Source organism: Salmo trutta, chromosome 28 (genome assembly GCF_901001165.1).
Source record: "Salmo trutta chromosome 28, fSalTru1.1, whole genome shotgun sequence".
Lineage (NCBI taxonomy): Eukaryota > Metazoa > Chordata > Actinopteri > Salmoniformes > Salmonidae > Salmo > Salmo trutta.
In genome coordinates, this window is record NC_042984.1 from 26,190,865 (window position 1) to 26,214,704 (window position 23,840).

The following is a 23,840-nucleotide window of genomic DNA, read 5'->3' on the forward strand; positions in this document are numbered from 1 at the left end:
TGGATTATGTGCGTATTGATAGGTATTATTACTGCACTGTTGGAGCCAGAAACAAGCATTTCGCTGCACCTGTGAGAACATCCACATGATTTGCAAAATGGCGCCGATAGAGATGGTCGCCTCGCTCCAGGTCCTTAGGAAACTATGCAGTTATTTGGTTTTTTATGTTTTATTTTATGTATTATGTCTTACATTGTTAGCCCAGGAAATCTCAAGCGTTATTACATACAGCCGGGAAGAACTATTGGATATAAAAACAATGACAACTTACCAACATTACGACCAGGAATACGTCTTTCCCGAAGTGGATCCTTTGTTCGGACCTCCACCCTGGACATGGGATCTTATCCCAGAGGCCAACCCAAAACAATGCTGTCGCCGCAGGAGAGGCAGGAGGAGCGGCCTACTGGTCAGACTCAGAAGGCGAGCACACCATCCACTACTCCCAAGCATATTACTCGCCAATGTCCAATCTCTAGATAACAAGGTGGACAAAATTAGGGCACGAGTTGCCTTACAGAGAGACATCAGAGATTGTAACATTCTCTGTTTCATAGAAACATGGCTCACTCGGAATATGTTGACAGAGTTGGTACAGCCACCCTGTTTCTTTATGCATCGAGCCTATAATACCATAGTACCCTCCAGACTCATCATTAAGCTCCAGACCCTTGGTCTCGACCCCGCCCTGTGCAACTGGGTCCTGGACTTTCTGACGGGCCGCCCCCAGGTGGTGAAGGTTGAAACAACATCTCCACCCCGCTGATCCTCAACACTGGGGCCCCACAAGAGTGCGTTCTCAGCCCTCTCCTGTACTCCCTGTTCACCCATGACTGCGTGGCCATGCACGCTTCCAACTCAATCATCAAGTTTGCAGACGACACTTCAGTGGTAGGCTTGATAACCAACAACAAAGAGACGGCGTACAGGGAGGAGGTGATGGCCCTCGGAGTGTTGTCGTCAGGAAAATAACCTCTCACTCAGCATCAACAAAACAAAGGAGATGATTGTGGACTTCAAGAAACAGCAGAGGGAGGACCCCCCCATCCACATCGACGGGACAGTAGTGGATAAGGTGGAAAGATTTAAGTTCCTCGGTGTACACATCACGGACAAACTAACATGGTCCACCCACACAGACAAAGTGGTGAAGAAGGCTCAGGAGGCTGAGGATATTTGGCTTGTCACCTAAAACACTCACAAACTTTTATAGATGCACCATCGAGAGCATCCTGTCGGGCTGTATCTCCGCCTGGTACGGCGACTGCACCGCCCGCTACCGCAAGGCTCTCCAGAGAGTAGTGCGGTCTGCACAACGCATCACCGGGGGCAAACTACCTGCCCTCCAGGACACCTACAGCACCCGATGTCACAGGAAGGCCAAAAAGATCATCAAGGACAACAGCCACCCGAGCCATTCCCTGTTCTGTTCATCCAGAAGGCGAGATCAGTACAGGTGCATCAAAGCTGGGACCGAGAGACTGAAAAACAGCTTCTATCTCAAGGCCATCAGACTGTTAAACAGCCATCACTAACATAGAGAGGCTGCTGTCAACATGCAGACTCAAATCCTTGGCCACTTTAATAAATGGACTTAATAAAGGTATCACTAGTCACCTTAAATAACGGCACTTTAATAATGTCTACATATCCTACGTTACTCATCTCATATGTATATACTGTTCTATACCATCTACTGCATCTTGTCTATGCCTATCATTAGTCACTTTAAATAACACCACTTTAATAATGTTTACATATCCTACATCACTCATCTCATATGCTTATACTGCTCTATACCATCTTCTGCACGGCCATTGCTCATCCATATATTTATATGTACATATTCTTATTCGTCCCTTACATTTGTGTGTATAAGGTAGTTGTTGTGAATGTGTTAGATTTCTTGTTAGATATTACTGCATTGTCAGAACTAGAAGCACAAGCATTTCGCTACACTCGCATTAACATCTGCTAACCATGTGTATGTGACCAATACAAATTGATTTGACCTGTGTACCCGATCAATAAACTTTGATTTGTGACACAAGTATCTCGTCATTATATCCATGATCTCTGGCATAACCTCTCATTATCATATGAAATATCGCGATAGGATCGCACTCCGATCACTACGTAATGTGCCGTGCTGCTTCTGGCGGCGCTGGTGACAGTGCTGAAAGCTGTTGGGGTGAGTTTTGTTTAATTTACTAATTGAAAGTTACGGTTGCAACCCCATTAATATGAGATTATATTCAAATTATAGCGATACAAAATCATTTTGAACCAAGTTTTTATCCTTCAAAGCGTATAGGCGGGGTAGTGTTATCCGGTGTTTTTACTCGTCCTAAATCATACCGACACGTTACTGTACTGTGTAGCTAACGTTATCTATCTAGGGAGCTATTTTGGTAAACGTTTTGACGTAATTAATAAACGGTATAAACATGATCAGTTGTTTTAATGCATACCGGTATCATCACGTTATGTTTGGCGTTAAACAAATTTGCTGAAGTGACAAACGATCTGACTCAATTTGTTATCTGGACTTGCACGAGTTTAGCAAGCGTTGGCTAGGTAGCCACAAGCTAGCGAATTTATCTGTCGCAGTTCCTTTGTTGTCCGGTGCCACACTACTAACTAATGCGCCTGCCCATCTTAAAATGTCAACCCTTGCGAAGTAAAGGGGTTGTTGAAATTGGCACAATAGACATTGTTTGTATTCACAATTCCATGAATTAGGAACAAACTATTTTAATGTATGATTACCTAGCCAAGTGCTCGTAGTAACTGTTAGTTAGCGAAGTAAAGCTAACGCGTTGTTGGCTAGCTAATGTCAGCTAGTTAGCGTTTAACAAATATCTAACGTTAACTAGCCATTCGATTTGACAATGATTTAACACCTCCCTTTGTGTTTTGTAGTTAGCTTGCTAGCTAATTAGTGTGCGTTTAAACTTAATCAGCTAGCTAGCTATGCAAACTAATGATGCGTTGGCTAGAAGGCCACGTTACTGCATTACAAAGCGTGGTTGCTTGGTGGCAAATCACATGGCTGTGCATAGTTATAGCTAATAGTAAGCTGGTTGGTAATTCATGAATTGCTTGGTGTCAGACATTGTTCAACCAACAGGAACAGTTAAGTGACGTTACGACTAGTAATAATGAACGACCTAGCTAGGTTGCCATGATCCATGAATGCTACAGTTCTAGCCAGCTAACGTTATCTAGCTGAGACGAGGCCGTGTACGTATGCTTGTTGTTGCCAACTTTAGTATGCTTTACTGACATGAATTTGGTGAAGCATCAAAACAATAGGTAACGTTAGCAAGTAAGATGACGAACAAGTTAGGTGGTCGAACATTGTCGAGTTCAGAAGCCCCTATTTCAGAAATATGTGCAAAAAGGCCGATCATGGCCAGTGATTTTAGTGGGTGGGCACTGGTAGGCAAATGTTGTTTTATGGCTGCGTCATGAGCAACTGAAAAGCACTCGCTCCCAAGTTCCAGTTTTGTTTTAACCATGTTGATATTCTTAATTGCTTTATTAAGCAATAGTTTTCAGAGTGAATGTTTTCCCCACTCCTTTCAACCAACGTCCCCCTATTACCAAGGGGGATTAAATTGCATACCATTCTTTAGTTTGACAGTACAGGTGTTGTCTCAACAAACCTTGCTAGGTGGTAGTTGTGCCAATCCATTGACAGCCTAAATACACAATGACATGCAACCAAACTGTCACTAATGGCAGTGTTGTCAAGATGCATATTAATTTAGATGTGAATTGAAATCATAGAATGGCAGGGTGTTATAATGGTTATTTATGTAGATAAGTGGTATAAAGGGATCCATTATGATGGACTGTAAGTCAAAGATTGTAGAATTTCTATGACACTGATTTCCAAGAGGTTCAATTTAGCACTGCTGTCCATAAGCAACTGTAACCTGGATCCCAAATATGAGCTTTAAAGACCCATCCACTCATTGGAATTATATTTGACCCCTTTCACAACATTTAGCACTCATTGTGACACAGCCATGACGGATTAGTTAAACTTTGTGGATGTGTCCCAGCTTCTTGTTACTGTGCAAAGTCCTACACAGTTAAATGTTAGGCTCAGTGTCTGAGCCTTTTGTCATGATCCACATTGCTCATAGAATTACAGACCTTATTGGTTAGAAACTGCCATACATATCAGTATCTGCAGGACTTCTAGTATCTAGTCAGCTGGCACTGTGTGCAGGGGCAGCTGAGGAAGGTCTATATTTAGGCCTGGGAGTCTGGGGGCGAAGAATCTGGAGTTTAATTCACATGAAAAGTGACCCAGGGCACTAGTCTACAGGTGCCTGTAATGGTTTTTCATAGTGGTCTTGAATCTGGAAAGTATGTTTAGAATGCTGTAATTCTAACCCCTTAGTACTTTGTTGCAGTGTTTCCAACACATGATGTCCTAATTTATTGTCAACCTATGGGCTAATGGTACCACCACCATCATAAATGGTGACATATGTCTTTGATGGCACATTCATTAGGAGTTGTGCAATTTGCTAGTTGTTTATTCAAATTAGTAGGCTATATGTACATTGATAATGGCTAAATCTGATTAATTTTAAACTAATAGTGGATCTCTTTTTCTCAACAGTATGAAGTGAAACGGAACTGAATTTTTTTTGTACCATCCGCAACTGCTTCTTCAAGTTCAGATCACAACGAAGAAACAAATTCAAGAGAAACATCCCGAAACGTACAGTCGCAACAACTCAAGGAAAGGATCACTTCAAAGGAAAATCTAGAAGCAACTAAACTAAGAAAACACCAAAGATACACACCTGCCCAATCGAAACACACTCGAGAAGCAATCTTTCGCCAACATTGCAAAACCGTGAAGATAACTGATCTGAGACCAGAAGTTTGTGCCTACTCAACAGCTTTGACAAAGCACACGTCCCAACGCTACTCCCAGCCGCCCTCATCCTCACCACTGACTCTACCCTGGGGTGCCTAGAGAGCTGCTATTTGTTCTTTTTTTTCAGTTCCTTTACTATCCCATCTCCTTCGTCTATCTCTTCTTGCTCTGTTTATTTTGTTTTCAAGCACTATTGCACCTGCTTTTGCCTTTTAAAATATTTTTTCTTCCTTTTGCTTCATGCTACTCGTATCTAGAACTTGTGCCAGAAACCTGTAACAAATAAGTGTGTGAGATCTGCAAAGGCGTTCAAGACAACCAGAAGTTTCAAGACGCCAAATCAAGGTAGGTCCATTTTTTTCCTTTGTTTTACTTATTTCATAAATGTGTTGTGGTTTTGAATAACTTGTCTTTGTTTCTTGTTTGTGTCTAGAAAGTCATCCCTTATATAGGCCCAGCCATTTCCAAATATAGTTGCATGTCAAAAAATGTATTTACCTTGCATGAGGCTTTCACTTATCTACACATATCAAGGACTGATTTGATAGGACACAATTAATAAATGCATTTGCAAACTACTGTAATGGTTTATCACATGGCATTTTATATACAAATTGATGCTTGTGTTAAATTTGATGTTGAACCAATGAAGAGGAAAACGCACCTTCCCAAGTTCCAGACTGGTCCCCTGGTGTGCTGTCATAGGGCAGGAATGTGGAGATATATTTGTTATGATAATGAACACAAGTAACCCAATAAATGTCCCAACAATTCTGCTCTTGTACATGTGCACATCTGCTACCATTTTAACAAAGACGGGGAATATTGCCCCTTACCTAGATGGTAGTTTTTTTTTAATATATTAAATAAACTTGCTTTTTTTGGTGACAACATGCACAACGGCTCCCCTAATTTACTTCAGTGACTTGAATTTCAGATGCAGTAGGACTAACCATCCTGTACCTCAAATTATGACTGACTTCTGCATCTATTTGATAGGGCTGAATCATTCTTCAACTTGTTTTAGGTCAATTGGTAACAAGATAAATTAATTCCTCCAACTCTAGCAGAGAGATTTAGCACAGATAAAGGCTTTTAGTGAGCCAGTCTTCCCTGCCATAGGCCTACTTCGTTATTGAAGTTTAGCAATCTTTCCTCTGCCTCTTTATCCTGCCCCTCTAGCTGGTCATATCTAGCCGCCTTTTCCCTTGTCTCCTCACACCCACAGACCCTTTCCCTTAATTGTGACACTGTTCACTGGCTGACCTTTTTGCCTCCCCCTTTATTTATTTTTGTCCCTTTCCCATTTTCACCCTTGCAGACATCCAGAGGTTGGGTGGTTGAGCAAAAAAGGAAAAAAATAACAAATCGAGGCAGTCAAGCAAACCAGTTATCAAGTACAACAAAGGGGTGGAGTTTGGCTTGAGTTTATGGAAAAATATGGGCAGCCCCTGGAAAGGCTTTGTTGAGTTTACCTTGCCCACGTCGCCACCTGCCGCGTTTATTAGCGCTGACCTGAGCAGCACCTCCCCCGTCGGACTCAGCCTGTCACCATACGGCCGATCCGTAAGTTCCATCTTCCCCACCACCTACCTCCGTCTCCCCCCCATCGAACACCCATTCACCCACCTTGCCCTGCCTCTCTCTGCTCTGACTGGCCTTACCTTTCCATTCCTCGGGGCTCAGAGACTAGCCTCTGCTCAGGTGCAGTCAAGCCGTTACAGGGTGGTCTAAAGGTTACTTGGGATTTGGATATCTTTCAAATTAGCTTTTACCCACCACAATTTAAGGCTGTAAATGCTTTGTGCCATGCCCCACGCCCCCTGAGATTAGTGGTGTGGGATATGATTAGTGCTGCAATTTCTGTCTTATGTAGGCAATATAAACAAACTGAAGTTTGTTTTGTTTAGTCATCTAGTACAGGCAAAGGAAAACAATGGGAGTGTAATGTAACATGAAGTGGGAATAAAGGGTGACTTAAAAAAAAAAAATTAAATTACGTGACCTACAAAGCAGGATTCTGATGCAGAGGTGAAGAAATTACTATTGAGTTTCTGGTTTATTACGAAAGCAAAACGTGTTTTTGGTTGAGTCAATTATACCATGCCCATTTCAAATTTCACTGCTTTGTCAAGTTAGCTGGTTAACTCATTGATCCTGCTTTGTAGTACACCCCTCAGGTGACGTTAATGCTCAAAATAATGTGCCCAGTAGGAACTTGACAAAACGATTTAGACAATGTCAGTTTGACATTCTTTCCCAAATAATAACTAGACTGAAATAAGCTCATTTAAAACTAAGGTAGACTAGTTTGTAAGACGAGTTGATTTTAAACTGTTTCCCCGATGGCTGGTGCCGTTCAATGTCGCTTAGTCTGGAATCTTAGTTATCGAACCAGCAAATGGGATTATTCATCCCTTTAAGGACAGACCATCCAATCTACTAACTACTGGGAATTTCAACTTTCGACATTGATGCTATGCTAGTAAGGGACCTAACAGATGAGGCTGCTCTGGGACCCTTCATGTACCCACTATCATCTTACTGTGTAGACATGCTTCTGTCTAACCTGTCTTTCACATCAGCACTTTCTGATTCTGTCAACTCTTATTTCAACATTATTTCAATCAATAACGATAACTTAAAATGTTACATGACCACCTTTCTCAACGCTTTGTTCTATTCCGTCAGATGTTGAATGGCAAATGTTTATTTTCGTTTTACTGATCATGCTGATTGTTGCAGGGTGTTTCAAAGACAACCTCGCAGGGACCTTCCCCCCCCCATTTTAGTGTTGTAGAGCCAAACAGCACATGCATTTCCATCCATAATACTAGATGCTAGGTCTCTGCTAATAACTTAATTTATGAGTTTCTCTTATGGAATTACGCTTCCCACGGTCAGTATCGATCTGTTTTTTTAAAAATGTTTTTTACTTGCCCCTCACTTTCACAATTGGTGTAAGAAAACGTCAAAGACCTAGAAAGCTACAGTGTAATGGAATGAAAACTCATGAGCAAAACCACAGCGCCAAGTATCTGAATCTCCCAATCACCCTTTGACCCCCCCCAACAGTGTGTCCCAGTCCTGACCCCATTGTTGGATATGGAGAGGGTGCACTCCGAACCCCCTTTGGCACGTAATACTGCTCCTTCCACCTCTGCGGTGGCTATCCCCCGCTCCTTCTCTGTCTCCCACAAAAAACACAAGCGGACCCCCCTGTATCAGAGATCAGTAAGTGGGCATGTTGTGTGGGCATCGCATCAGTTGCACCCACAGTGGTAATGACTGCCAGGGGGATGTTAGCTAACCGCATGGTTTGTTTTGCAGTGGCTCTTGATTACTTTGAGGGAGATCAATTAATGGACTTTTGGTTCTGTGTGAAGTCATATTGTAGCACCCAGTTCATGTTGCCTTGTGCTAGTCAATGGGAGATGCAGTGGTTTTGTAGTAGGTTTGGATAAAGATTAAGTCCTATAACAATTGTTTTTGCATGTATAATGTTCCCAACTTTGTCAATCCAGGGGTGCTTGTTTTATTTTAGTTGCAATAGTGACTGAGTGAATAGAAGTGGAGGATTCTCTTGAGCCAACTAGAAATAACTATACAGTGTGGCCTTTATTGGTAGTGAATGGTCTGAATCAACATAACCATCTGGGGTTGGCCTACTGTGCTCACTGACATTCAGAAGAGAAATGGTCAGAACACCAGAAAGCTCTTTTGGTTAGTCTCTCCAAACTTTTGGTTCAACCATCAGTCAGGAAACACAATTTAATGGATTGTGTGTAAATTAGATCTTATTGATGTGGGAGTTTCATTTGTGAAAGAGAATTGTTCTATCATATGCATTTACACAATCCCACTCATAAACTCATCTGCTCTCGTTCAATGTTCAGAGCTGTATTTTGTCAGGTTTTTCTTTTTTTCAATAATGTCTTGTTCTGCTCAGATGAGTTTTGACCCTGGCATGCTCCACAACAACGGGCACACAGCTTTTGCCAACGGCACGGCGGCGGGCATCAGGGAGACAGGAGTGGTGGAGAAGCTGCTCACCTCCTACGGGTTCATCCAGTGCTCGGAGCGGCAGGCGCGCCTCTTCTTTCACTGCTCCCAGTACAACGGCAACCTGCAGGAGCTCAAGATAGGAGGTGAGAGTCCAGTGCTGCTTCTAGTCATTTAGTAGTCTAGTCTCATCCACCAGCCTTGTGCTGAACAACACAAGCTTTTAGGGATGGTTTCCCAAACACAGATTAATCCTGGACTAAAAACACTTTCAAATGAGATTCTCCTTGACACTAGGATGAATCTGTCTGGGGAAACTCCACCTAATGTTCATCTGGCCAAAAATGAGAATTCCTTCAAAAAATCCTTGGGGCTAATTGGTAACAACAGATTTCTGTCTTGGTCTCTTCACAAGCTAATGTGGGTAGCTTTTAAGTCGATTGACCTCCATGAATGTCCGGTCAGCATTTGGTGTCGAACACACATTTTCTCACAACCCGTTTTCTTCCTTCTCTCTTCCCCTCTGCCTCTCCAGATGATGTGGAGTTTGAAGTGTCCTCAGACAGGCGCACTGGCAAGCCCATAGCAGTGAAGCTGCTTAAGATCAAACCAGAGGTGCTTCCAGAGGAGCGCATCTCGGGCCAGGTGGGGCCAGACTCGCACGCCTCTCCCTTTACTGTGCTGCATGGTTATATTCATCCAGTTAAGGAACACCATTTTACTTTTGGTTCTGTTTTTGTCCCTGTCACCTCAATGTCGGTGTTTGTTCGTCAGTTGGGTGTATGTTCAAGCTCATTGTAAATCTTTTAAAATCATTTTTGTTTATTAATAGTTTCATAGATGCGTACATTCTTAATACGAACCCCCCCACCCCTCTGATTTTAAATCCAAATTTTTATTGCGGTTATTTATGTTGGCCTTGGTCTGTTTATCTGAAATGCTAGGAATATCATCTGTTTCCATGGAGATTTACAATGGGCTTGACTGTCCTCGACATACATGTTGTGTGGTGATGGTGTTCACGGGTGGAGGTGAGATTTGACGTTTAAACAAAACAGCCAAAATCTTTCTCTAGAAAGTTCTGCCTAAATTAAGTTGAAGGCTTATTTTCAAAGGAATGACAAATGAAGTCAGTAAATTGAGTAGGTTTGATTGGCTGTAATATTTTGATAGCCATTGATGTTTTATTAGCCTTTTCTTCAAATGGCCTTTACTCAATCAAATGAAGAAATTTGGCATTTCAAGCATTTCACATCTCATGCAGTAGTGTCTACAGTACATAACAGGCTTGTATCCCTTCACTCTCTTGATATACTTTTGAAATCAACCAGTTTGTTTCCACAGAAAGATTGATTGTAATTTCCTTATTTAGGTGCGATGATTTATAGTAAGGCAATCGTGTTGAATCACCCAAAAACCCATTCTTAACCATCTCCCCCTGTGGTTCTTGCTGTCTTTTAGGTTGTCTCAGCGATTCCCACTCACCTGGATGGCAAATCTGCACCAGGGCAGGTGCCCACTGGCAGTGTGTGTTACGAGAGAAACGGGGTAAGACTGTCAAATGGCCTGTAGAAAGATACTTTTCATGACAAGGCTGGTAGTCAATGTAATGTAAAGTATGGATTCCTTCCCACGCAGGAGGTGTTTTACCTGACCTACACCCCAGACGACATAGAGGGCAACATGCACCTGGACACGGGAGACAAAGTCAGCTTCTACATGGAAACCAACAAGCAGTGAGTTGTTTTTCAATAGTGTCTTATTGTTTCACAATTTAAAATGTTTTGATTGCATACTACCATAGCCTTTTCCTCATGGTATATTTTGTGTGTTTCAGCACTGGTGCAGTCAGTGCTCACAACATTGTCCTGGTAAAGAAGAAACAGATGAGGTGCCAGGGGGTTGTCTGTGCCACCAAGGTAAAGCCACAGCAGAGCCTTGTGGATCCCTGGCTGGACATTGGCTACTGTATGTGCCGGATTATAATCTAATCTATAACCCTTTGTTGTCTGGTAGGAGGCCTTTGGGTTCATTGAGAGGGCTGACGTGGTGAAGGAGATCTTCTTCCACTACAGCGAGTTCAAGGGTGACCTGGAGGCCCTACAGGCCGGCGACGACGTGGAGTTCACCATCAAAGAGAGAAACGTAGGTGGCATCACATGGAACCGTTCTGGCTAGCCAACTCTAGTGACTTGTTCTAATGGCTTGCAAAAGTATAGAATGTGAGGCCAGTATTGGAATCAAGTTATTCTTATGTTAGGGACTCAACTTGTCAAATCAAGCAATGGCTGTTAATTGACAGTGAATGTCTCCAATAGGAAAGTCTGTTGAACAGAAATTACTCCTGCTCATGTATAAATTCTGAATACATATTGATGCCATGAGCCTGTAAATATGCAATAGAATGTCGTAATGGAGAGGAAAAAAGCAACATTGAAGTAACTAAAGCATTTATGGTGACATGGTGTCTGCAGATGTCAGGGCATTCATACTACTTGCGTTTCGTGGAGCTGAGCTGTGTTTACACATGCTCTTCCACTTAGCGTCAACCAATCATCTCAATGCGGCGCTATATGGAGCCCTCTGCGTTGTTACAAAATTTGGGAGGTGCGTGGCATCGCCGTAGGGAGCTCGATTTGGCCTCCGGGAGCTCCGCAATTGCGTTAGACCCTCCGTACAGAGCCTCTAGACCACATTGCCGAATCAAGCATAAATTGGCTATAAAGCATTTTGTTTTTCTCTCTAGGGGAAAGAGGTGGCCACTGACGTGAGGCTGCTCGCCCAGGGAACAGTCATTTTTGAGGACATCAGCATTGAGCAGTTTGAAGGCACTGTCGTCAAAGTCATCCCTAAAGTTCCAACTAAGAACCAGGTCCGCAACTTACGCAATGCCTGCATACTCAGAATTAACCCGAGCTTGGTTTTTACTGAATCCTGGATTATTTGTATTCTTCCTCACAATCTTTTAGAATGATCCGCTCCCAGGCCGCATCTGTGCTAGGATCAGCTTCACGGACAAAGAGCTCCTGTTTGGCGAGAAGGATACCAAGTCCAAGGTGACCCTGCTGGAGGGCGACCATGTGCAGTTCAACATCTCAACAGACCGCAGGGACAAGCTGGAGCGGGCCACCAACATCGACATCCTGCCCGACACCTTCCACTTCACTAAGGAGTCCCGTGAGATGGTAAGGACCATGAGATCTATGGTACGCTCACTAGTTCATTTGAGGAAGCTTTGTGTGGAGTTTAATCAATGAATATGGCAACCTGAAATTTGCATTCCTAAAAAATCGAGTTCATATTCAAACTGTTGTGTTATCTATTAAATGGGAGAGCGTAAACCTACAGTCCCGAATGAACGGGAAGGATTGGCATTTTCTGCAGTGCACTGTCTCTGTAATCTCGGTTAACTCAAAAGTAAAATCAAAGCACTCAGTGAAGCAGTTTAGGGGCTGTTTTCGCCCAATCCTGATACGTCCATATAATTAGTGATGAAAACACAAGGATCAGAACTAATGCAGCTCGTGAACTCGCGCATCCCATTCAGTCTCAGCAGATTCTTCAGTCTACATGCAGAGTCGACAGCATCTCTGCTGTGTTAACGGCTCTCTCTGTCCTATAGGGTGTGATCGCTGCAATGCGTGACGGCTTTGGCTTCATCAAGTGTGTGGACCGGGACGCCAGGATGTTCTTTCACTTTAGCGAAGTGCTGGAGGAGGGCCAGCTGCACATCTCTGATGAAGTCGAGTTCACAGTTGTGCCCGTGAGTCCAGAGAGAACGCCCATGGTCCGTTTTTCAATATACAATTGCTGTCTTTAAAATTCCTTTAATCTCACCTTCCCTCTTTTTCTCTGTCAATCTTCCAAGGCTGTTAGTTTAGTGGGAAACTCTTGATTTTGAAATGAATATCTAGTAAATTCTTATAAATATTAGGAAATCTCATTCTTTGAACCCATTCACTTTTCCTAGGCACATTGTGTTCCAAATGTATTTTGGTCTCTGTATTTTGGTCTCTGTCTGGCTATCTCACAATACAAACCAATCTCAATGAGAGCATTATCGAACACCAACACAAATTGAAACAGGTTTTTTCTCCCTCTCCTGTGCAGGACATGCTGTCTGCCCAGAGGAACCACGCAGTGCGCATCAAGAAGCTGCCCAAGGGCACAGTCTCCTTCCACACCCAGTCTGAGCAGCGCTTTGTGGGTGTGGTGGAGAAGGAGGCCACAGCAGCCATCACCAACAACAAGAGCGCCAGCCCCAGCAAGGCCAAAGAGAAGGTACGAAAGCACCCAGGGCAGCACTTGGGAACCCACAGCGACATTGTCAACGTTTGCCTTTTTTATTTTGACGGTACATGTTTGTCCTTCCCTGCCTGATCTTTCTTTGCCTTTTCTTTCCTCATCCCTTCCTAGTCTGATCAGTATCGAAATGTAAAACTGCTCCGAGACCCGCACGCACACATTTCCCCATACGATCAGGCATTTTTCAGCCCATTTCATTTGACTCCTTAGTTCTAATTCTCTGCTTTGCTTTCTCCTTTCATCCTTTCCCCCTCATGCTCCTTCTCTCCATTAGAAAAAAGACAAGGTAGGAGTTTTGTCTTTGCATGATGCCTTCAAGTTGAACAACTCTAGATAGATACATCTATCAAAATGTTTTCCTACTGGGTTGACACTGAGGCAAAGTACTAACCACTAATTTTGTCTCATGTTAGCTAGATATGACATTGATTTGCCAGACATTTTACGTGGCAACTGTGACAAATTCCCCTAGTTAACTTAAAATTCATCATGTATAGTTTTTTGCCCAATTGCTTAAATCACTCTCATTTCCTAACCTTTGCTCTTCACAGGGTAGCCTAGTGGTTAGAGCATTGGACTAGTAACCGAAAGGTTGCAAGTTCGAATCCCTGAGCTGACAAGGTAGAAATCTGTCGTTCTGCCCCTGAACAAGGCAGTTAACCCACTGTTCCTAGGCAGTCATTGAAAATAAGAATTTGTTCTTAACTGACTTGCTAGTTAAATAAAGGTTTTTAAAAAATAAATTAAAAATACTGTAGTTGCTCAAATGGATAGACTAATTGTGCATATTTCTCAAGGCTAAAGTCAGTGGTGTTGTCTATGCCCGCTGAATGTGCTCCTCACCCCATGGTTGACTGGTTTCGGTCCTAATCAACCTCTTAAATCAATTCCTTTAAAAACATGTTATTCTCACTTTTGCAGTCTTGTAATTTACTTTACTAGTTCCTAAGGAGATATGGCATTTAACTAAGGCTGACCCCGTTAAGTCGACTGTTTGGTCTATAGGCTTTTGGTCGACCAAGATTTCTTTAGTTGAGCAGTAGCTAAAAAAAGTTCATTATCTTAGGCTCATTATCAAAAATTGTGATTTATTACTTATACAAATGTGCTACTACTACTTTTGGCCATAACACCACCAATTCTACAGTGGCACCTCAAACCCACCAATGAGAATTTTAATACTGAGGGGTTGCAATGCCGATCGGTTGAAGATCCTGCTTGTTGCCGGTTTGTTTTAATAGCCTATTTATTCCGTGAGCACCAAGCCTTACGCAACCACAACACGTCGGATAAACAAGTTCACAAATGTGGCTGTTTTTTAGCTTTGCTATGCTGTAATAATGGCTTTACATCTTTTTGTTTTGTTAGTACAGCCTCTGCTTTTATTTAGTGTAACTGTTCCAAATTGTCTGAAAAATATTAATAATAAGCCTCGATCTCTTATTGTGACTATAACTGTCATTATCATTAAGCGCTTTTAAGCGTCTTCGATTTAAAATAACAAAGCCACCCTTAAATAATTAGTGTAAACAATAAATAAACCATTACATTTTGGAAAATTGCATTCAAACAAATGCGACTGTCTTTAATCTTTGCTGTAATAAAGGATTTACCCCCCCCCAAAAGTTGGACTGGTATGCATATAATTTCATTGTGTTTACTTTGTTCCAAACGGTCGGGGAAATTATATTGTAATCTAACAGCACCTGTTTGGCACACATGTACACAGCGCTTGCGCCTTACTTTCTTGATCTCCAATATTTTCCACAACTGGTCAAATTTATTCCGCACATCTAACTTCCCCTTTACCTCCTGAGCAACCAGTAAATATTCCCACATTTTTGAGTGCATCTGTTTTGATTTGTGTTCTGAGTTTATAACCAATTTGTTGATGTGATTGATCTATAGGCCAGGCCCTATTGGTCACGTGCATGTGACACATACGTGTCATGTAAGGGTTCAGGGAATAGGGAATGGGGGGGTTTGGGTACAGCCCTACGTTTAACACTTTGTACAAAGGTGTTGATTTCAAAACTAGTCAATGCTAACGAGGTGCTTTGGAATGTGTGCTGTTGCACATCTTGGTGCCAGTCATCTGCACTCTTGGCTTTAACAAGGAGTTGCTACTGCTGTTCAGCTAATATACTCCTAAACTTTTAAAATGCATCATTCCGCCCTTCCTCCTTTTGAAGTTATTACTGATGTGCACTGTAATCCAGCCTCATCAAATCAGTAATTATATTTTTGCCAGGCTGAGTGCATTTTTCTGAAGTATTTGAACGTGTCCTAATGCTCAGCAGTGGTGTTATCCACTTGTAATAGTTGAATGCCTGATTTTCTGGAGAGGAGTGCAGTAGCCACTGCCAGTCTAATCTGTTTTCTGATGTCTGTCCTCATGTAGGAAGCAGAAGAGGGAGTGATTTCTTATGAGGACTGTGGAGTGAAGCTGACTGTGTCGTACCACGTCAAAGATCTGGAGGGAGCTGCCCAGCCACAGGCAGGAGACAAGGTACTGAAAACCAAACAAGTTCACACTGGCTCAAACTTGCTTTGTTGAAATGGCAATTTACCAAACCCCAAGAGAGAATGAGTTGGCTCTGTTTGCATGTGCTGTAAATTGGGGCGGCAGGGTAGCCTAGTGGTTAGAGCGTTGGGCTAGTAACCCGAAAGGTTGCAGGTTCGAATCCCCTAGCTGACAAGGTACAAATCTGTCGTTCTGCCCCTTAACAAGACAGTTAACCCAGGCCGTCATTGAAAATAAGAATGTTATATAACCTCACACCAAGGTTCACACTATTCAACAGCCAGATGACACTCCTAGGACATCATGTTACACAATACATGCATTTTTTTGCTCGATAAAGTTCATATTTATATCCATAAACCCCACACTGCCGGTGAATCAGCACAACAATTTACAAAAATACTCACCATAAACGTTGATAAAATATTAAACTGTTATTCAAAGAATTATAGATGAACATCTCCTTTATGAAAACGCTGTGACAGATTTTAAAAAAGCTTCACGAGGAAAGCACACTTTGCAATAATCTGAGTACTGCGCTCAGAAAAATACACTAGGCAATACAGATACCTGCCATTTGAGTTATCTAAAATCATAAATAGCATTTGAAATATTCACTTAACTTTGATCTGCATCAGAAGGCACTTCCAGGTATCCCAGGTCCACAATAAATGTTGCTTTGTTCGATAGTCCATAATTTATGTCCAAATAGCTCCTTGTTGTTAGCGCGTTAAGTTTGTTAGCGCGTTAAGTTAACTACTCCAAGTGTAGGAAGCGCGTGGAAAATGTCACGACGAAAAGTTTAAAAAAATTCTATTTACGTTCGTTCAAACATGTCAAACGTTGTATAGCGTCAATCTTTAGGGCCTTTATCACTTAGAACTTCAATAATATTCCAACCGGACGATTGCAATGTCTTAGCTGTGTTCCAAAATGTTTTTCAAGACATTGCAATCGTCCGGTTGGAATATTATTGAAGTTCTAAGTGATGATGAACAGAGAGCGAACAGAGGAAGTTGGTGACTCAGGAAGGTACTGCCGTTCATTGGCGCGCATTCATGTGACTGCGCGCCAATGAACGCCAGTACCTTCCTGAGTCACCAACTTCCTCTGTTCGCTCTCTGTTCATCATAGACGCCTCAATCAACTTTCTAAAGACTGACATCTAGTGGAAGCCTTAGGAAGTGCAAAATGAACCCTAAGTCACTGTTCGATAGGCAATGACTTGAAAGGACTACAAGCACCAGAATTCTCACTTCCTGGTTAGATTTCTCAGGTTTTTGCCTGCCATATGAGTTCTGTTATACTCAGACATCATTCAAACAGTTTTAGAAACTTCAGTGTTTTCTATCCAAATCTACTAATAATATGCATATTCTGGTTCCTGGGCCCGAGTAGTAGAGGTTAACTGACTTGCCTAGTTAAATAAAGGTTAAATAAATAAATCCAACCTTGTCCTCTAGGTGGAGTTCTCCATCAATGAGGTAAAGAGGACGGGCCAACAGAGCGCTGTCACCATCAAGATCCTCAACCGCACCGTCAACACCAAGAGGCTGCTGGGATACATTGCCACCCTGAAAGACAACTTTGGCTTCATAGAGACAGCCAATCACGATCAAGAGATCTTCTTTCATTACAGGTACAACTATTCAACACATGCAAGCTAGTGTAAAATATGTTGGCATTAGATCTGTCCAAAAAAGATATGTTTTTCATCCTGCCTGGTTGTTCCTGCTGCCTGTTTGTTCCAGTGAGCTGTGTGGTGACTTGGAGAACCTGGAGCTGGGTGACACTGTGGAATACACCCTGTCCAAGGGCAAAGGAAACAAAGTCAGCGCTGAGAAGGTTACTAAGGTGGTAGCAGGTAGGCAGTAAAATGCTTTAGTAATTGTTTGAGTTTGCACCAGAGTCAGTTCTATAATGAAGCATTTATGTATCAACCTTCAAAGGGAGTATGCTAATGGTGTTCTGTTATTGCAGTGAATGGTGTGGGGCAGGATGTTGGTGAGACAGTGATGTTGGGGAAGGTGGTGCGCCCTCTGCGCAGTGTGGACCCGTCCCAGACAGAGTACCAGGGGCTCATCGAGCTCTTGGAGGAAGGTAAGTCACCGCTGGCAGTGGAGGTTTATGTCCATCAAATCAATTTAATGTTTTTACTAATGCACTTACTCTATAATGACCGAATGGCTAAATTGACTGTTCCTCTTCTCCCCACCTGTACCCATTCAGATGGCACAAAGTGCCAAAATTACTCCTTTGGCATCGTGGGCATGGCGAACAAGGCAGACTGTCTGCAGAAAGGCGAGATGGTGAAGTTCCAGCTGTGCACAGTGGCTCAGACAGGACAGAAGATGGCCTGCAACGTTGTCCCCCAACGTAAAGCCCTGGTGGAGTGCGTCAAGGACCAGGTATCTGATCATGCTTGTCAACACTTTTGCTGATGGACATGATTAAATTGCCTTTCAAAATTGAACTGAAAGATTCTGCCATTTATTTAAGTATGTATGGTAAGTAACCCAAACATGAAGTAATAAGAATGTATAATTTGTTTTGGGGCTTTCTCACTATGCAAGGTATTGGTGTGGCTACCTATGAGTGCTATGCCTATTCATTCTGTAATGTCTTGTCTCCCCAGTTTGGTTTTATCACGTATGAAGTTGGCGAGAGTAAGAAGCTGTTTTTCCATGTCAAAGAGGTGCATGATGGCTTGGAGCTCCAGACCGGGGATGAGGTGGAGTTCTCAGTCATCCTCAACCAACGCACAGGGAAATGTAGTGCCTGCAACGTGCGCAGAGTTAGGTAAATACTGCAGGGGGGTGTACTATTACCATGAAGTAGGGTAAAATGTTTGGAAACGGAAGTATTACCTCAACTTAGCCAATAATGATGCCCGTTTTCTTGATGGTGACCAAAGTCAATGGAACTGAATAAGTGAAAATGGATTTCTAGCCCCCAAATTTACTAATCATGTCTCATTTTATGACCCAGTTATCCTAAACTTAGACAGAATATTGTTGGTTAAAAAAGCCCTCGTTTCTCTACCCCCACAGTGAAGGGCCTAAACCGGTGGCAACCCCCCGTCCCGATCGCTTGGTCAACCGGCTCAAGAGCATCACCCTGGATGATGCTAGTGCCCCCCGCCTAGTTATTGTGAGACAGCCCCGCGGCCCTGACAACTCAAAGGTACGCACATTTGAACACGTAATGCTGTATAATAAGTTCTGATGTGTGCACACTTTGTTTTTATCTACAAAGCGTGTTGATTATATTATTACTGGTCTACTTTGTTTTGTACCCAGGGCTTCAATGTGGAGAGGAAGACCCGTCAACCGGGTGTCATTGACTGAGCAGTATATAACCCTTCCCGTCTGACTAGGTGGGCCCTGATTTTAGAAATGCAACGTGAGAATGGACATCAACAATGGAAAAGGATTTTTGCTGTCTTGTGGACACATGCTCCTACACACACTCTTGATACACACAGAGAAATAAGCATGTGTAACCCCTCCATGTTCCATCACCTGCAAGGGAACCCTCATTCCATTTGTTCTCTGCTGCCCATGTATGATGTACTTGATACAGTTTCATACTGCAGTATATAAGGTGGGATCTCTCTTCTGAGTGTGTGCGTGTGACTGTATAAGGTGTTTTTAGAAATGATAGAAGTTACAGAGGAATTTGTTTTGAGGGTTTCTGTGCGCTTAAGAATCAGTGACGGTTGCGTGGCAGTCTCTTGTCCCATCTGCTGAATCTGCCTAATTGTCTGGAATTCTGCACCTGCAACCTGTCGTGTGTGTGTGTGTGTGTGTGTGTGTGTGTGTGTGTGTGTGTGTGTGTGGGCATGTATTAGAGCTCTTCTGCTTCTTTTCCTTCATTGTTCTCCCTCAAGGCAACTAAATGATTATCATTTGCCAATGGTTTTCACTATGCTTTCCTACAAAATGCATAAAGCAAAGTTCCCTCCATAAGGAGGGTGATGTTTCTCATGTGTGGACTAAAACAGAGGCTACTTCTCTGCTCGGTTTTTTTGAGCAGTTTTTTAAACTCTTTATCCAAGAGCTGGAGTGAAAGCATGGTGTTGTTTTGTCTGTGAATGTTTAAGTGGCTATATGATTTGGATTTACTTTCACAAATCTGGAGCCTTTAGATACCTTTTTCGCTATTAACACGCTTTGTAAGCAATTTCCCCAGGTGCAGAATTCCTAATGGCATCTTATATCGAGCAGTTTTATACTATGTACTTTATTTTTTTGCACCTCTTTGCTTTTTTGTTTCATTGACGTATGAATACGGTGCCTAAACTACAAAAACAAAAAAAAATGACATATCCTCTGTCCCCAGCCCAACTGCCAAAATATGAAGAAAGGATGGCTTTTTATTCCTAGTAGAAATAATACTGATCTGCATCCCAAGTACCTGTTGGTTGAAATATACTGTATGTAATGTGTGCTTTTTTTTCTTAGTGAAAGATTAAACATCACAATATAACAAAAATACATTTTAACTTCAGTAAAAAAAGAGCAGGGTAACAAAGCATTAGAATTAAGTTGCGTCTTAAGGATCAGGATATCTATTGTGCTCTGGCGGTGTTGGTGGGGGATCTGTTGTGCCTGTACGCACATGCGGCAGTTAGAGACAATTTATTTAAACTCTGGAGATCACTGGGTTGATCCTGAACTGCACAGTCGCTCCTATGTACTTTTGTTAATGGTCTTGAATGAAGCAAATGAATTAAAGTTTTATGAAAATCATATTGTGTTTATTTGAAAGAAAATCCAGGCAGTTATTTGTTCCTTTAAATTCCATGCAGTTTGTAGAAACTATTTAATTCAAAATGGCAGCAAGAGACTTGTCTTGAAACGGTGCAGTGAAAAATAAATGCTGTCCCTACTTTCAAACAACTGTGCCTGAACAGTGGCGCAAACTGAAGCTGGGAAAAGCTATTCAGCAACTTTTGGTAGGACAATAGATGTTTGCTTAAAGAAATGCATTTTATTGTTGCCACATAGAACCTTAATATAGAAATTTAAAACTAGGAACAAATACCTGCACAGTTTGAAGTATCACACACTAAGTTACTGGTTTGCTTGTTTTTAAACCGTAAGTTTCAGTTCTTGCTCTACCTCGTTCAAACCCTGGTGGTGCCCAGATGTATCGTCATCTCGGAGCGATGCACAACCCTTGGTTGTGTTTCTGAATTTTGGACTTCAGACCAGTGTGTCCACCAGTCTCTAAGCGGACTTGGCCACGATGGCCGCAAATCCTTGATCGGGTTTGAAGGAATTAGCGCATGAGGAAGATTGGAGTTCTCTCTGGGAGCAAACTTCCTGTCTGTATTTACCATGCTGACTAAGAGCTCTTGACTGATTCAAGGCCTCATTTGGCCTTGTCCACCCTGCAGCAGCAGGAGATGTGGCATCTTGGCTTGGAACATTAACTTTCTCCCTTTTAAATAGTTCTCTCTTGAGGAATCAAGTCCTTGCATTGTACTCTTCCAACTTGGCCTTACACGCAACAGCTTTTTCTTTCATCTCCAGGAACTGTTCCAAGTCTTTCTCATATCCCTCTTCCACCTTTAGCTCATTATCCTAAAATTCCAGCTGCTCTGCCTTCTCTACCTTATGCTGGGCCTCTTGGTCAGTTTGCCTGACCTTTTTTGTTTCTCCTCCAGCTCGTGAATCTGGCTATCCGTTGAGTTTATTTGGACCTGCAGCTCTTTCAGACTAGTCTGTTGGCGAGCAACTAGTCCTCTTAACTTTCTTCTCTCATCAACCATCTTAAGGGCACTGGTTGGATTGTACCAGCCCTCTGCTTTTATCTTGGCCGTGCCAGCCTCTTCGTGTTTTTAACATGTTGATTATCCTCACCCTCATCAGAAATGCTTGTTACTCTTCTCTGTCCCTGCTCTGGTCTCGCATGCAGCAAGAGATTTGCTGGTGCTCAATGGACTTGGCACTCTTTTCTCCTGACTTTGCTCTGCAAAACCCCAGGAGTGGAGGGATCCATGGTGATGGAAACATTCAGGGAATTACCATCCCTTTTGTCAGTGTCCTTGCTGTTTCCTTTTTCGCGGCCTGATTGGTTCACTCTTCCCCGGCTCTCCAGCCATCCCCAAGCCTCCATCAGGGTCGGGGACTTTCTTTTGGACTTCTTCCGGTGGCTGTTCGTTTTGTTGCCACAGGCGTGATAAGGGAGGTAGGCTTTGACGGTGTACTAAGACCACCATTACCCCTTTGTACTTTGCCCCCAGCATTTGCTCTCCGCAGCCTGGTATCTGCTGCCTTTCCCTCTACTAGGCCCTTCCCAGAAGGACGGCCCTTGATGCAGCAGGGTGAGCTCGACCTCTGGTCTGCTGGCCGTACCTCTCAAGTGACTTCAGAAGCTGTTCATTGGATTCCACTCAGTCTTTGAATTTCTCTTTAAGTGTGTAGCACCCCGGACGACCTAAGCAAAGGAAGATGATAGGGATGAATTTATCACCTGAGAAGATTGATTTGGATTGGACGTTTCTAGTGAAATTAAACAGTAAAATTGAAATCCTGCTGGATGTGTACTCACAAAGGGATTGGGCCAAAGCTGTGACAACCACATGCCAGGAAGTGTTCTCTAACTCCACAGACAACATGTGGGACTCCTTCCACTGATACCTTAACCTCCATTTCTTATTCAGAAAGTTTATGGGATGAGAGCAAAATTCAGCATTAATGTAGGTTCTGAGGTCTCTGGGTATTACTTTCACACACTGGAAGTGGTGGAGACTGACAAATTACCCTCATGGCCATTCTCTTATCAGTTTGTGCTCACCATCTTGGCCAGGCTTGGACAGTCACAATTACATATTTGTAAGTTGAATGCAATCAGTATTTTCAAATGGAGCCTAATGATACTCAAGGAGGTACACAAAAACTTGTCCATTTGAGGGTAAAACTTTGTATCAAACAACGGTATTAATGCACAAAGCATCCAGCTACTGGCAAAATCAGATGTGAAAACTGATACACTATATTTTTTAAGCTAAAATGTATGTAGTTCCAAGTTTGGGCATTGCTCAAGATAATTGTAATCCGTTTTGATGTCAAATCACATACATATACTGTTAAATTGTCCACCTACCTCTTAATCCTTATCCGATGCTGGGAGCCATCCACTGTGCTTGAAGGCACAATTCTATAAGGGATGGAAAGGAGCACAGGAGTGATTACGGCCAATTTGAAGTCCCTTGGGTTTCTAGTACTTCGGCAATGAACCCACCCCTCTTGCAAATAAAAAGATTGAGGGCTGATCTGTGTGAAATATGTACAGATCAGATATAAAGACAGTTTCAGTATGTCTGCTATAATGTATAAATTGGCATTTTGTTACAATACTTCTGAGTACAGTGGATTCAAAGACTAGTTTGTATGCATTGTATCGTGTGCTGTATCCAGTTTGTGATGTCCTATGCTGGTGTTTGATGCCAACATTCGATTTTAAAATTCAAATTGCCATTGTTCTGTCAAGACTAGTCTAGCGTTGCCATACCTCCCAAATCGCGTGGTTCGCGACGAGGCTACATCAAGACTAATGCATTTCTTTAATCTTACTCGGTATAAATACAAATTCGAGCGGACATAATTAACGCTTAGCTACTTATTCCAATGTCACCAAATGCTGTAAACGTTCGTTCACTTGCGTCAGTAAACTGTCAGATATTTTTGGCTCTGGGTGTATTTGTATATCTTTCTGACAGGAAGGGTGATCTCTATCAGAATGGAATATATAAATATGCTGGTAAACTGTCCAAAGCTCCAGTAGGCATACGCCAAGATCTGGAACATTCCACAACTATTTCCTTAGATTATTATTTTTTTGTCTCAGTCCTTGTCAAACAATGCAGTAATCCCTCATTAGTTACCGACCCTTGTTCGTCATGAAACATGACCACAGCGCCCCTGACAATTTGTCTGAAATAGTCCCCTGATTAGATATTCTATGGTAGCCGTTCTTAATGTATGGGTCGCGGACCTGTTACTGGTGGGTCGCGACGTGTCAGAGTAAATGTATAGTTATTTAATGAATTGATTTGGCCAAGTGCAACTGCGGTCTCTGCTTGGTTTGGCAGCTGCG

General features: G+C 42.5%; 1 protein-coding gene and 1 long non-coding RNA gene across 17 annotated transcripts; one reads left to right on the forward strand and one right to left on the reverse strand.

Annotated features, from left to right (window-relative positions):
• The first annotated feature begins 2,098 nt into the window (after nt 1-2,098).
• On the forward strand, nt 2,099-20,485 carry LOC115165885 (cold shock domain-containing protein E1). Of its 16 annotated transcripts, none has more exons than XM_029719334.1 (23): nt 2,099-2,191; nt 4,640-4,994; nt 5,161-5,248; nt 6,225-6,469; nt 8,853-9,051; nt 9,441-9,607; nt 10,367-10,453; nt 10,523-10,641; nt 10,743-10,824; nt 10,922-11,050; nt 11,652-11,777; nt 11,875-12,111; nt 12,528-12,692; nt 13,016-13,186; nt 13,485-13,496; nt 15,612-15,719; nt 17,198-17,373; nt 17,486-17,598; nt 17,715-17,834; nt 17,964-18,142; nt 18,370-18,533; nt 18,785-18,917; nt 19,034-20,485. In XM_029719334.1, exons 4-23 carry the CDS (start codon nt 6,344-6,346, stop codon nt 19,079-19,081), a joined length of 2,661 nt encoding a protein of 886 aa, XP_029575194.1. In that variant the 5' UTR covers nt 2,099-2,191; nt 4,640-4,994; nt 5,161-5,248; nt 6,225-6,343; the 3' UTR covers nt 19,082-20,485. The 16 variants fall into 16 exon arrangements, with proteins under 16 accessions (XP_029575194.1, XP_029575193.1, XP_029575192.1 ...); XM_029719333.1 differs by lacking the exon at nt 6,225-6,469 and adding an exon at nt 7,979-8,137; XM_029719332.1 differs by lacking the exon at nt 6,225-6,469 and adding an exon at nt 7,979-8,137 and having other exon boundaries at nt 4,640-5,248.
• LOC115165887 (uncharacterized) lies at nt 20,477-23,428 on the reverse strand. Its single transcript, XR_003870247.1, has 3 exons — nt 22,848-23,428; nt 22,293-22,395; nt 20,477-22,178 (listed from the first exon to the last, which is right to left on the reverse strand). It is a non-coding gene; the product is annotated as an uncharacterized LOC115165887 (long non-coding RNA).
• Between the last annotated feature and the right edge of the window lie 412 nt (nt 23,429-23,840).

Excerpts from the sequence above, each read along its gene's own strand:
- LOC115165885 (XM_029719332.1), top strand. The coding sequence starts at position 8,009 with ATGGAGAGGGTGCACTCCGAACCCCCTTTGGCACGTAATACTGCTCCT. Across the intron at positions 18,143-18,369 it reads TGGAGTGCGTCAAGGACCAG|TTTGGTTTTATCACGTATGA; the intron begins GTATCTGATCAT and ends TTGTCTCCCCAG. Across the intron at positions 18,534-18,784 it reads TGCAACGTGCGCAGAGTTAG|TGAAGGGCCTAAACCGGTGG; the intron begins GTAAATACTGCA and ends CTACCCCCACAG.